A 15,750-nucleotide genomic window follows, 5' to 3' on the forward strand; every position below is an offset into this window, starting at 1 on the left:
TCAGCTGCATCAATTCCAAACAATTGCTTCTTTACAGTGTGCAATATCATTCACAATGCTATGTGTCTTGTTGATAGTTGGCAATGACCACACCAAAATGAGTTACATGAGCAGGTTTCCAATTTCAGAGCAGAAACAAAGGTAGGGGCTAAAACCCAGGTGAATAGATCATTTTGGAAATTGAGAATCAATGCCAGTCACCACTCAAGCTAGACATTTCCCCCTGATTCAGACAATAAATCAAAATAGAAAAAATACTCCCATGAAATTGTTAAAGTAGACTGACTAATTTACATTACAGAGATAAGGCATGCCTTCTTCTGGTTCAACTCCAAATGCATGGCCACTTTACCGTTCACTACACTCTTAGTTAATTTTACTAAAATTAAATTTGAAAAAATACATTGTTTAAATTATGCTTTGTAGTAATATAAAAAGGTATAAAGCTTTTACAACAGTAACAGCTTCATGACAAAATTTTTTAAAAAATATCTATGATGCAACTTACTTCTACAAGTCATGGAATGTAAGTTTTATAAATAGCTAAAATTTCATTTATATTTCTCTAACGATTTAAACTTTATTGGAAATTATTTATTCTGTATTTAAAATAGAAGTCCAGAAATTAAACTTTCCATAAATTTGATCTGATAATTTATTTTTTCTTCAGATGATAAAAAATGAGTTCATCTGAATTCTTTATAACACCTTTGGCTAATCTTTAGTTTATTAGTCACATTTTCTCATTTTAAAAGTAACCTAATTATTTCAAATTTTAAAACACTGAGAAGAGAAAAATACAAGTAGCTTAGAAGATAATATTTATTCCTTTTGTCAATCTCAGTGTTACAAAATAACATTTCCCATTTAAATTATGTATTTTTCTAAATGTTAAGGTATTATGTTTAAAGATTCTATTTAAATGTAGTTTCCATGGAAACCAAGAAATAGATGCACCAAAGAAGGAATCAAAGGGAAGGAGTCAAAGAAGATTCTTGAGCAATGAAACATTAATCTACATATTTAATTATTTTCTCTTTAGTTAATTACTTCTTTTCTTTTCTTTAGAATGTTTTAATTCAAGAATCAGAAACTTTCAGAAAGAACCTAGAAGAATCCTTACATGACAAGGTACAATGGAAACTAACATGTTACGCATTTTTCTATTTTACACTGATGACTGTGTTGTTGTAAAATAGATTTGATCAGAAATAAATATAGGATGCTATCTTTTTTAAACAGTTTTAACTTTTGTATTATGCATACAGAAAAGTGTATATATCTAGAGAGCTTAACAAGTTTTTCCAAACCAAACACACTAAAAATTAACACTCTTGTAGCCCCCTTCTTGTTAAAATACAACTATTACTCTTATCCTAAAGGATAATCACTGTCTTATTTCTAAAAAAAAAAAACCATACTTTTGATTTTTTGTGCTTTCCACAAATGGAATAAACTACTTTGTATTTAGTTTGAGATATTATTTAAGCAGACATGTATTACATATCTGTTATGCAAAGTCATTGTGCTAAATTATGTTTGCGAATATGATCCTGGTTCCAAAGTAGCTAGCTGAAAAGCGTAATTGAGGAGAGAGCACACACCTTTGACAAAGCAGCGAGTTGCAGAGGAACAGATGCCAAGTGTCAAAGGAGAGAAATAGGTAGCAAGAGCTACAGGTAGGAGAGACCACCATACACTGCTGCTATAAATCAGGCTTCAGGGAGGTGTGACTTGACAAAGCTCTATGGAAAGGTAAGAATATATTACAAGCCTTTCAAGTACAGTAAATGTGACATGGTTGCTGGTGCGTGAGTAGGAGTTTAATTTTGTAAATAATGATGGGCACAGCATGAGGCACTTGGGTAGCTCGGTCAGTTAAGCATCCAACTTGGTTTTGGCTCAGGTCATGATCCCAGGGTTGTGAGATGAAGCCCTTCATTGGAAATGTGGAGCCTGCTTAAGATCCTCTCCCTATGCCCCTCCCCTGGCTCTCTCTCTCTCTAAAATAATTTTTTTAACTTTTAAAAAAATAATGAGCATAACAGTTTGGCTGGAATCACTTACTCTCAATACAGGATATATGGTAGATGAGGCAGATAAGGACCAAATTAGGAAATGTTAAAAGCTGTAATTGCTAATAAGTCTTCTCCTTCATTAGCCTGTATTTTTTTTAAGTTTATTATTTATTTTGAGAGAGAGAGAGAGCAATGTGAGCAGGGGAGGGGCAGAGAGAGAAGGAGAGAAAGAATCCCAAGCAAGCTCCATACCATTAGTACAGAGTCCCATGGAGGGCTCAGTCCCACCAACCATGAGATCATGACCTGAACCAAAGTCAAAAGTTAGATGCTTAACTGACTGAGCCACCCAGGCCCCCCGCCTATAAATTTTTGTTAGCAATTTTGTCTGATTTCATTTTGTTTAGTATAGGAAAATAATGTAATATAAAATTATTAACTTAAGAAGTGACCTACAATGTGTGTTGAACAAAAGGGGAGAGAGAGAGAGAGAAGAATCAGCAAGGGAGGGAATATCTGGCAATAGTATGGTGAATGGAAAGCACTGGAAAAGATGAGAGAAGGAGGATTTTAAAAAAAGAACAACTGTACATTTAGCCCCACTAAATTCTACATATTATGATTTTAATTCAAAACTATTTGGCCCCACAATCAGAGTCTATGTGACCTCCTGAAAGATAGATCTTTCTATGGCAATGCAGTATAGTCCCTAGAAGATAGCATCTAATTCTTTCCAAAGTAGTTTTTTAAAAAGCCCACAGAGTGGAGATGCCATTTCATCAGGCTCTTGAAGGCACATAAAATCTTACCACATAGACAAGGATAGGGCAGAGGACAGAGCCTATGTGAGAGCATGGAGAAAACAAAGATGGTTGATTCACTGATTTACCAGAAGTTTGCTGTGACTGGTATATGTTTAAAGAAGTAGCTTGTGGCCAGATTGTGGATTTTGGACTTGATCCTGTTATGCAGTGTTATGTTTTCCAAAGCTCTGTGTGCTTCTGGCAAGATCCCCAGAACCCACTCCCCCACCACCTACCCAAGCCTTGTAGCTTCAACAATCTGCCTAAGCAACCAACAATACTAATCATTCCATGCTTTGCACCCTTGTTCACCCCAGTACTAGAGGAAGCAAATCCCAGGTCATACCCCATTTCTGAATATCATCCCACACAGCTGAACGTATTTCCTAATCTAACCATATCTCCTATAACTTCTCAAATTTCACTCGGTTCTCTATAACTGACAGTCATTGTTATACTCCTGTATACTCAACCTCTTTTCATTGTGTCTCTTCTTCTTGTTCTCTAAAATTTGAAATTCCTAAGACTGGTTTTGAATTTCTTTTCATGTTCACTCACTGAGTTCAGTCTCATCTGATCTAATGGATTTAAAACCATATGTAAATTGAGCATTTCCTAATTTAGGTCATGTACTGGGTCCTCTCTCCTGAGAGAGTTCACGTATATGAGTCAACTCGGGGTGCCTGGGTGGCTCAGTCGGTTAAGCCTCCAACTTCAGCTCAGGTCATATCTCACGGTCGTGGGTTTGAGCCCCGCGTTGGGCTCTGTGCTGACAGCTAGCTCAGAGCCTGGAGCCTGCTTCCGGTTCTGTGTCTCCTTCTCTCTCTGCCCCTCCCCCTCTCATGCTCTGTCTCTCTCTGTATCAAAAATAAAAAAAACATTTAAAAAATTTAAAAAAGAGCCAACTCAATATTTCTATTTGGACACTTTGGCAACTCAAACAATCACAGGTTCAATCCCCCCATCCCCAAAATCAGCACCACCAACCCAAAGCACAACCAGCAGTAGTCTTCTCGGTAAATCACAACTTCTCTTACTCAGGTTAACCTTGGAGTTATTCTTGACCCCTTTCTTTATCTCATACCCATTCAGTCCAATAGCAAATTCAGTTAGTTCTGTCTTCAAGATATAACCCAATCTATCCAGTCTTTTTCTAACACCATTATTGTAAGCCACAATTCTCTTGCCTATGTTTTTGGAAAGAAGTAATAATTATCTTTCTTCCCTCCCTCCCAATCTCATTTAATAAGAGTGATCATGTCACCATTTTGCTACAAAATTCTTCATTTATTTTCTATCTCACTCACAGTAAAAACCAAAGACTTCAAAATGGTTGACACAGCCTTTTAGGACTATTCATCCCAAGCCCTACAACCAAAACTTTTCTAAATCTGTCCCCTACCCATCTTTCTCTTTAACCTGTCCAACCCAGCCACAATGATCTCCTTCCCCTCTTCTTCAACAAATATACTCCACACTAAGGAGCATTTGTACCTGCTAAGCCTTTTCCTGAACATCCCCATTCTTTTAACTTCCTTTCTTTAGGTTTTTGCTCAAATAGTATTTGTCTTCCATGCTTCTCTTATTTTCTTTTTCCTACCAACATTCTATAGACTCTGTTTGTTGTTTATCTTTTTTACTAGGTTATAAATTATAGGAGGGCAGGGAATTTTTTATCTTACAACTTTATCTAATGGCATAGCACAGCAGAAGTTCCCTAGGTGTATATGTGGAACTAACAAAGGGACTAATGAATGCAGTAAGAAATTATTGAACATTTTAGGCAAATAATTTATTTTATTATATGTGTTTTTAAAAATGTTACATCTAGGAAAGGAGAGTGTAGGGAAGGGATTGAAGGGAGCACATCCCCTGTGGAAGCTGGTGAAATAATTCAGGAAATAAATTTAAAAGGTGTCGGGTAGGATGATGTCAGTAAGAATAAAAAGGGCAGATAGGAGAAATATTGGGAAAGCCACATAAACAACAAAGTATGGTGAGAAACGAAGTATGAGTCAAGTAAAATGTCAAGCACTGGCTGCTGAGATGGGAAAAAAATCAGTAAGAAAATCTAGAAGGACACATTTAAACTTTTACATTATAAAATGTTTTAATCATGAAAACAAAATTATGTAAGCATTTAATTAAGGACTATTAGATGACCCTTATCATAAAAAATTTACAGATAGAAACTAATAATGCCAATCTGAAAAAATTTTCAGATGTACAAATACTTCTACCAATATCAAGCTCACAATTTTAACTTATATCGGGTAATGACTCTTTTCATCTTTTTTAAAAAAATTTTTATTTACTTTTGAGAGAGAAAAAGCGTGCGCGCGAGAGAGAGAGAACACAAGCAAGGGAGGGGCAGGGAATGAGAGAGGGAGACACAGAATCCAAAGTAGGTTCCAGGCTCTGAGCTGTCAGAACAGAGCCCCAATGCACAGCTCCAACTCACAAGTCATGAGATCATGACCTGAGCTGACGCTGAACACTTTACCAACTGAGCCACCCAGGCACCTCAGGTTTCTTCACCTTTTTAATCCATTTTTCTTTCTCTTTTGTCATGTGCATTATCAAAGTCCTTCTCTTACTGAATAAGACCTTTTTTTAAATTTTTTAATCTGCTATGATTATGACTCTGCATTTTGAAGTGATGTATACATAGCTAGTCATGATCTTAGTATTCCTATATATTTGCAAAAAACTAGGATTGATGAATGCAGACAATGTAGATAACTTATTTTTTTAGGGAAGAAAAATTTGTCTTACTTATTTTTAACCCCAACTAATTAATGGCAAAACAAGCTTTACGGGAGTTTTTGACACATCTTTTCATCAAAAATTAGCTGATGACCATGAAAATGATTGCAAAGAAATAAAGATAAAAAAATTTGTATTAGTTATACTAGGTTTTATGATCATTCATATATTGAGTTCAGTTCATTGATGGTGAAGTTTTAAGCATAGCCTGTTATTCTGTGTTTGTTTTTGTCTCAGCAATATAAAGTACTACTTTATAAGACATCTTCAAGGCACTAATGTTTAGATAACTTTCTGTTGATTTGTGCTACTCACATTTTCATTACAAGAGAAAAATGAAGCATATTTTACTGTCATGCCTAATGACCTATAATAAAAAGATATCCATTGGTTTTCCATTTTTAAAAAGCCATTAAGATTGATAGCTTGGTTTATCATAATTGAATATTGGTATTCTTGGCATATGCATATCTTCTGAGTAAAACTGCTTTGATTTTTAGGAAAGATTAGCAGAAGAAATTGAAAAGCTGAGATCTGAACTTGACCAACTGAAAATGAGAACTGGTTCATTAATTGAACCCACAATATCAAGGTAACATTAAATTAAAATCTTATATATAGTTTACCAAAAATCAGTATGAATTTTTTACTGCTTAGCAGGCATTGCCTTACGTTTATTGCTTACTCCTTACTGATTTTCTGTTTCTATATTCAAAAATAATTCTCTTAGTTATGTGACCTGCAAATATACAATAAAATTTTTAATATTACATTTTGTATTATAAGTAACATAAAAAGAGTCTTAAATGAAGAAATAGAACTGTATGTAAGGAGATTACATCTCATTCCAGGAAGAGGTAACACCGCTTTTCTCTACATGCAGAAATGCTTTCAGTGTTTAATATTTCTGTAGAAATATCATTGTTAGGATCACTTAGCATCCACCTATCTTGTTAAATTAATTGCAAATACAAAGTGAAGGAGATATACATGTTTTAAAAACAAGTAAATTTAGCCATATTCATCTACTTTGACTCACTACCTCATCTTGAAAAAAGGAAGCAATGACATAACTATTTATTCTCTAGGTAAGTAGATTGATCTTGATAATTCACATATAATTTTCTTTTGTGCTTAGGGCCTTTTATTTAAAGTTATGAAAAACTTACAAGTTTACTCACTTGATCATTTATCTACTAGACAACACAATCATATCAACTATTTGAAGCATTTAACCACCACAAACTTTGAGTTCATTTTCCTTGAGCCTGTGCTTATTCTAAGAATATTCACTCCACCAGCACTGGAATTTGTTTGTTTTGGTTACTGTAACCTCAGTACATAAAACAAACAAACAAACGAACAAAGCCTAGTGTAGTGTGTACTCTCAATAGATACCATCGAATGAATGTGTAATGAAGCATTTTTTAGTTACTTAGATCAAAAATCCAAGCTAAAAAGTCCTAAAGGTGTTGAGAATCTCTTGAATATAAGTATTAGTAAAAATAAAAGTTCAGTATTTTGAGTATTTTTACCTTTAGTTTAATATAAGAAACACAGTTCTGTAGGCATAAAAATGTCCAAACCACTTTAAAGCACATAGGTCTTTAATTTAGAAAATTATGTTTATTTTCCTAAATGCTTTGTTATGATTTACATATTGAACTGATATTATTAATTCAGTGACATATAGTCTCATGGTAAGACGATCATGATGGTATTTATGAAGGAGAAAAAGAGCTATAAAATAGCAACAGAGTAAATACATAGAATGACCATCATCCATTCAACAAATTTAATATTTCTTAAACAGAACCTAATAACCATTTTGTTGGCTTTTTGACCTTTGGTCTCAGAAATTTGATCTCAGAGTTGTATAAAGAGAGAGAAATAGAGAAAGAGGGAGGGAGGGAGAGAGAGAGAGAGAGAGAAGACAAATACAGAGAACAAACTAGTGGTTATGAAGAGGGAAGTTAGGTACGGAGAAGAGTGAAATAGGTGAAGGGGATTAAGAATACACTTACCATGATGAGTACTGAGTAATGTATAGAACTGTTGAATCACTATATTGTTAATCTAAAACTAATATAACACTATACCTTAGTTATACTTAAATTAAATATATATATACACATTTGTATATTATATCCTTAAAAAATAGAGAGTTGTAGAAGTGTTATCTAAAAGTTTATCACTAAAGTGAGTCATCATGGACAGCCTAATAATATGACATTTATCCACAATGAAGGATCACTCTGGAAGCTTGGGAACTACATACAGAACAAATCTTCTTTGATGAACCAGATTGTAGTAGAAACAAAACTAGACCAAGAATAAGAAGACTGACATTTCTAGGTCTAAGATGTATAGTTATTAGCTGTTTCCTTTTGGAAAAGCCATTTTCCTTAAGTTCAAATTTTACATATATTTTATATGCATTATATATAAAATAATGATTATATCACAAGCTTACTTTGCAGATAAAATGAGGCTAGTGAGCAAAGGGGAGGTTGTAAGCAGTATATCAAAATGGTTAAAGTATTACAGGAATTACTGATAGACAAACTGATGGAATTTATAATATGTTTTAGGATAACAATATGTATTGAATGGCAATTACTTATTGAACCTCCGTGCTTCTGAATGCAACATTTAAACAGACATAAGAAAACAGAAGATGCATAGCAACTTCATTGATCATTGATCATTGATGAATAATACCTGTTTCCAATCAGAAACATAAGGATACTGTGAGGACTATTACAATAAAGGGAATACAAGGGGCTATAATAGTATAAGACAATGGGAATTTTAAGCTGAAACTTTAAAAATGTTAACCACATAAATGTGGGAAGGGACTATTTCCAGCAGAAAGAACATCATATTCGAAGGCTCAGTATCAAAGGAAAGTGTTATCAAAGGAGTTACTCAAGAAATTGAAAGAAAGTCAGTACAGCTGGATGGAGAGAGAGAAGGCAGATAGTAACTAGAAGTAATGCTAGAAAGAAAGTAGGGTTCCAGAAAAGGCCATTGAAGAGTTTTAAGCAGGGCATCAATTGGAGCAGACCTGTGTTTTGTGGTTCACAATTTTATAAATGATCTGGAGTTGAGAGAGAAGACAAAAAGAAAACAATACCCCTCGGATGATGAGTTATAATATTAGAATCACCACTTTGATGACCAAAGAGACGTTACCCCAGCAGCGACAGGCAAAAGGTACCTAGAATGTTCTGGGGTAGATAGTTTAGACTGTATTATAATTGATTTCATTAATTTATGAGCTTACCAGCCATTTATCAAATGTTTATTACATGCTTAGGAATACCTCCTTAAGCAAACAATGTAACTAAAATCTGACCTTTGTCTTCATGAAACATATACCCTGTTATAGAGCCTGAGAGAGGTCCTATTTATGAATGTGACCTGGTTCATTACTTTTTATATATGGCTAATCCATAATAAAACCAGTTTCCTTGATTAAGTTTCAAGTTCACTGATATAAAAACAGTAGCTGCCCTCCACTTGGAGGACGATTCCTTAGTTCGTTTGCTTTAAATTTCTATTTGACAGAACAAGGATTTGCATTAGTTATGTCAGTGTCTTCTACTGTTGCAAAAATCTAGACCTCACCTAACCATTTCTGATCTTGCCAATGATTTGGAAATGCTAGTTTTTTCTTTTTTTTATAAAAAGAACTAATAGAGCATAGTAAATCGGTAGGAGCCCCAAGTTGCAGAGAAAATATAATGTTAAACATATTTCCTACTGATGATGGATCATTTTATAGGACAGCATGCTGTCACTATTATCATCATCATTACTATAGCAATAAACTGAATTTGCTATAAATCTATATATAAATAACATGTCTAGTGAAACCTTTATTACACTTTGATTACAGTGTTTATTGAAAACCAGTGTAATGATATTTTTCAACTGGAATTTTCCAACTATTTCATCTCTAACCAGATTTCAGAATGAAATGTGCTTTTCAAAAGATTTTTTTATCTTTTTGAAACAATATTATCAAAAGCTGAAAAATTGTCCTGTGGCAGATCCTATTATATTTAAAAAATAAGATTATTAACCTTGGGTCAATCTGATTTTAAGTATTTTGTTAATTTACTGAATTGACAAATAGAACACCTTGAGAGAGAATTCTGGGACCCCAAAAGATTATACATTTTACTGTTAGATTAGTGGGAAATATTTAAAACACATACAGCAATAAATAGCATATATTGATATGTACAGTAAATAATTCAACTAAATAGACTTGCCAGAATTTAAGCCAATGGATCTTGGTTGTCCATCTTCACATGTTTTATTTTACTACCACACTTGAAAATGATAATTAATGGACAGGGTTTTTTTTATATTCTGTTTAAACAGAATATTCAGTTGACCTTCAAGAAGGTCATAAGCCTCAGAAGGGACCTCAATGAGTCATGACAATTTATGTTCATCAGTTTTCTTCCATGATTTTTTTTCTCTTTTCTTGAGCATTTGTGCTTTATTCATTTTTTATGCTTTATCCTTTATTGATGATTGAGCATCTCCTAGTGACTTGCCAGAATGTTTTAACTTTTGAGATTGAGTCTATTTCATATTTTTCCTTTTTCCAGAACTCATCTAGACACCTCAGCTGAGTTGCGGTATTCTGTTGGATCCCTAGTGGACAGCCAGACTGATTACAGAACAACTAAAGTAATAAGAAGACCCAGGAGAGGCCGCATGGGTGTGCGCCGAGATGAGCCAAAGGTTAATTTTTTTATTTCAAGTCTTTGCTGATTCTCAGGAAATATACTATTCCATATTGGATGGAATTTTAATACTGAAAGAATTAAAAATGCTAGCAATTTTAGTTTCAAGCATGACATAGAACATTTTTTTTAACTAATGTAAAACCACTACTGTGTGCCAGAAATTGAACTGACATTCCCCATGTGTGTATCCATATAACCTTAGGAATTTGGCACTGTTTTTAGGCTACCTTCAGACATAAGAAGGTTGAAACTCAGAAATTTTAACTGCTCAACATTAATGACACAGCCAGCAAAGTGATAGAATCAAAACTTGAACCTCTGTTTCAAATTCAGTACTTTTATCCAGTAAGCTGTATTGCCAAACAAATAGGCTTTTGGTTTGCTTGGGCACTTATGCATTGGCATTCATATTGTCAACTAAAATTCATTAAATATTTTAATTATAATTACCATTTTAATGAAACTTTGAGGAAAGTGTACATAGATTATTGAAAGTGTTTATAGAGAACTTTTTCTGATAAATTGCCATGGCACCTTTCATTCAGTCAATTAATTTGTAAGCTGTGTATATTGTAAGTTTACCATTGCATTTTATAGTGTAGTTATAGAGTTCCGTTGTGTTCTAAGTATAGCTTTATGTCCCCAACTACTTTTATGTGTCAAATTCTATATAAGCCACTTGTCCTTATTTGTACACACGTTTCTGGGTACCCTGTGGTTTTTAATTAGTACCTGTGTCATGCATAAATTAATCCCTCATTGTAGGCATCCAATATTTGTTAAATGAATAAACAAGTGAACAAATGAAGAATAAATCAAATCCATACTGATTCTTTTCATATGACAAACAAATTAGTGCTATGTGTACCAAACTAGTGTGTAAAACAAATGCTAATTCAGGTCCTCGAATCTTAAATAAATACTCAAAACAAAATCATGTAATCACCACCCAGAATCATTTTACGTCATCACAAAAATGAAAAACAATTTTTTTAAATACAAAAAACTCTTACTTTCCATCCTTCCCTACATTCAGATCACAGCTTGAAAAACACTGGCCAATTAATTACTAAAGATTTACACGGGGGCACCTGGCTGGCTCAGTCAGTAAAGCATATGACTCTTGACCTTTGGATCATGAGTTGGAGCCCTACATTGGTTGTACAGATTACTTACAGAAATTTTTTTTCATTCACATGAGGGATTTATTATATCAAATAAAAACATATTCATGTATATTAATATGCCTTTGGCTTAAAAAAATCAATGAAACATTTACGTGATCAGTGCAGTATAGATAAAAATTAAATTATTTTGCAATATTTTTTAATATGTTGTTAGAATCTGTGTAAAGAATGTTGGGGAGAGAATCATTATATAATTCATGTGATAATATTTGTAGTCAGCCTATAATAGGAAAGTGCAAGACTAATTACTATAAGAGATGGAAATGCTTCAGTACAAGTGAATAGAGATTGTAATATTTGGAAAGAAGGAAAAATGTTTCAAACATAGAAGCTTTAGCGTAATTGATACTTTAAATTGGGGTTGAACCAGAAATCATGTGTAAGTTTATCATCATTTTTCCTATTAATATATTGATATTTATGCTGACATTTAGTACCTTCCATTACTTAAGATGTCAAGGAAATAAAACAGTACATTAAAATTTTAATAATCAGTTCTGCTTTTGCTAAGTAAACTATAAAAGAGTCTGTGCAGGTTGATTTTTTTCAGACTAGTGCTTTGACAATGAGCAATAAGATATATACAATAATTACTCATTTACCATTCAGGTAAAATCCCTTGGGGATCATGAGTGGAATAGAACTCAGCAAATTGGAGTGCTAAGCAGCCACCCGTTTGAAAGTGACACTGAAATGTCTGATATTGATGATGATGACAGAGAAACTATTTTTAGCTCAATGGATCTTCTCTCTCCAAGTGGTCATTCTGATGCCCAGACTCTAGCCATGATGCTTCAAGAACAATTGGACGCCATCAACAAAGAAATCAGGTGAGTTCAATTATCACTGATGGTTCTAAGGGATTAGAAGACCTTGATCTTAAAAATGTCATAATTAGATCAGAAGCACTGGCATCACCTGGGAACTTACTAGAACTGCAGACTCTTCGACCTCACACTACACGGAATCAGAATGTGCATTTTCACAAGATTCTTAGGATATCCATACATGTCCTGTATAAAATTAGGACAATCTATGAAACATAGGTAGACTAAAGATTTTAGGGCAATATAAAAGAATTAGGTAAAGATAAAATATTCTCTGATGAATTTTAAGGCATGCCTTAAATTAAAATCTACTTAAATGCTATTTATGGTAATAAGATTTATTATTAAGGTACATTTAACACTATAGTAAAGGTACTAAACAGCATGCAATTAATGTGCAGGCAGCTCCTTAATTATATAGACATCAGAGTGAAAGTAACTATGACTGAATAGATATGAAAAAAAATGCATTATCACCACACTGGATTATAGATGGCTTCTAAAGAGTAGATTACAGTATGGAGTTAAGTTGTACAAGTTAATAATTCTTTTTCTTCTGGTTGCACTTTATGAGTAGCAGGTGGTATTTTACCCCCCCCATGCTCTGCACCCACTCCCACAAGAAGCACATTTCCTTAGTGTGCAGTACGCTCAGATCCTGCTTACACATTTTCACGAAGGCCTGAAGCTCACTCGCTTTGTGGGGGTCCATGGTCCAGAGGCAGAGGCAGGCGGCAGTGAGGCTGAGATTGCGGCCTGGTTTCAGGCAGAGTACCAGCTCAACTTTACTGTGTGCAAGAGTCATTGGTTCTTTTTTTATCATAGACTGACTAACCTCAGTGAAGAACCCAACTGTGCCCAGTGGACTTAGATGCTTTTGAACACTGAGAAACTATTCTTAACTTTTTTTTTCAATGAATAAATAGTATTTTACTATTTTGAACAATGTTTTTGTTTGTTTTCCTGGTTCTAGCTAAATCATTGGCCTTCTAATATGATTCAAATCTATCCAGTTCTCTACTATCATCACCTATTGGACATCCTAAGTAGTTTTCATCTAGATGACAATAATAGCTTCTGCCTGGTTTCTTCATGGTACAGGGGTTCCCCGTCTGACTTTTTAAAACCCAATGTGCTTATGTAAAGTAACCCTTTTTCAAACCCTTCAGTTGCTTTTAAGATAAAGAAAAAAGTACTTCATATGGTCTACAATGCCCCACCTGCCTCAACATTCTCACCTACTTGATTCTATGTTCCAATAACATGACTTCCAGTTCTTCAAATGTTCCATGTTCTCTCCTTTGTTGTTGTTGTTCCTTTCTTCTGGAACATTATCCTCGTTCCATACCATTAGGTTCTAACATTTCACCCTCTTTACTCTTACCATGAACGTCTCCACCATCCCTTCTTCTGACCTTGAGTTCATTTTACTGTCCTTCAGTCCCTTACCTTTAATAGACTGTAACTTATATAAAAACAAGAAATGGATCTTGTTTTGCTCATTGTTTTGTTTCCAGATCTTGGCACTATTCTTGATAAATAGAAAGTGCTTCTTGATTATTGATTAGTATAAATACAAAATGTAATAAAGGGGTGCTTGGGTGGCTCAGTCAGCTAAGCATCTGACTCTTGGCTCATGAGTTTGAGCCCTGCATCAAGCTCTGCTTGGATTCTCTCTCTTCCCCTCTCTCTCTGCCCCTCCCCTCTCCTGTGCTCTCTCTCTCTCTCAAAATAAATAAATAAACTTAAAAAAAAGGAGAAATAATATAGAACATAAATTCCAACTAAATAACACTTTTTGATGCTTTGCAGTTAATGGTTGAACTCACTGAATAAATTTAAAATTAAGTATATATCTCTGTGATATTTGTTTTTTTCTGAAAATATATATGCACACCCTCAGTAACAACCTGCATCCTTCCAGGAACTCAGCTTTGTTACATTAGGGTAGTAAAGCCCAGTTATAATCTTGACCTAGACTAATTAAGTTTGATAAATAATATGTTCAAACTACTGTCCTTTTATATGTTTCCTTGTTGACCCTAATAATGTATTTAATAAAGTTGCTAATTTGTAAGAAATTAAGAAGCACATATAATTTAAATATATAGCAACATTCAAAAGACATAAGCATCTTGGAAATCAGGGAAAGATGGTGTAGGAGGACCCTAAGCTTGCCTCATCCTAGGATACAACTAGGTAACACCCACACTAGTGCAAATAGCCCAGAAGATGATCAGAAGACTGGAAGAAAAAAACCCCATAACTAAAGGTAGAAAAGATATCTGTAAAACTAGTCAAGGGATTCACAAATAAAAGGATTTAAAATATGACACTATAAACCTAAAATGTGGTGTGGAGAGGATTAGAGTGTGGGTTCAAACATAGGCAACCATTAACTTAATATTAACTGCTAATGGTAATCACAAGTCAAAAACCAGTTATGGATATGCACAGAATAAAGATGAAGGAATCCAAGTCTATCACTAAAGAAAGCCAACAAACCATGAAAGGGAAAAAGAGAAAAATGGATCAGAGAAGAACTGCAAAAAAAACTACAAAACAAGTAACAAAATGGCAATAAAAACATATCTATCAATAGTTACTTTGGATGTAAATCACTACACTCTAATCAAAAGACATGGGGTGACAGATTGGATAAAAAAGCAAGACCCACCTACATGCTGTCTACACAAGATATATTTCAGACCTAAAGACACCTGCAGATTGAAAGTGAGGGGTTGTAGGAATATTTATCATGCAAATGGATGTCAAAAGAAGCCACGATAGCAACACTTCTATTAGGAAAATGGACTTCAAAACAAAGACTATAGCAAGAGTCAAAGATACTGTATGATAAATAAAGGGGGCAACCCAACAAGAAGACCTAACAATTGTAAATATGCACCCAAATTCATAAAAGACTTAATAACAAATATAAAAAAATTAATCAATAGCAATACAATAATGGTAGCGGACTTTAACTTACATCAATGGATAGATCATCCAAACAGAAAATCAAGAAGGAAACAGTGGCTTTGAATAACACACGAAACCAGATGAATTTAACAGATATATTCAGAACATTTCATCCAAAAACAGAAGAATACACATTCTTTTCGGATGCACATAGAACATTCTCCGTATTAGGCCACAAAACCAGTCTTAAAGAATTTGAAAAACTGAAGCCATACCATGCATCTTTTCTGACCAAAACACTATGAAACTAGAAACCAACCTCAAGAAATATCTAGAAAGAGCACAAATAGATGGAGGTTAAATAATATACTACTAAACAAAGAAAGAGTCAATAGAAAAATCAAAGAAAAAAATAAAAAATTACATGTAAATAAATTATAAATGAAAATTCAATAGTCCAAAAT

General features: G+C 33.8%; 1 protein-coding gene across 8 annotated transcripts in view; it reads left to right on the forward strand.

Moving 5' to 3' along the window:
• Positions 1 to 15,750, forward strand: part of PPFIA2 (PTPRF interacting protein alpha 2) — a 463,512-nt gene that overhangs the window by 362,343 nt on the left and 85,419 nt on the right. For all 8 annotated transcript variants that reach the window (XM_029954962.1, XM_029954964.1, XM_029954965.1 and 5 more), the window contains 4 exons: positions 1,069 to 1,131; positions 6,088 to 6,179; positions 10,213 to 10,348; positions 12,150 to 12,370. In XM_029954962.1, the coding sequence (XP_029810822.1) occupies positions 1,069 to 1,131; positions 6,088 to 6,179; positions 10,213 to 10,348; positions 12,150 to 12,370 (512 nt within the window). The remainder of the gene's footprint in view (positions 1 to 1,068; positions 1,132 to 6,087; positions 6,180 to 10,212; positions 10,349 to 12,149; positions 12,371 to 15,750) is intronic.

Source organism: Suricata suricatta, chromosome 10 (assembly GCF_006229205.1).
Source record: "Suricata suricatta isolate VVHF042 chromosome 10, meerkat_22Aug2017_6uvM2_HiC, whole genome shotgun sequence".
NCBI classification, from domain to species: Eukaryota; Metazoa; Chordata; class Mammalia; order Carnivora; family Herpestidae; genus Suricata; species Suricata suricatta.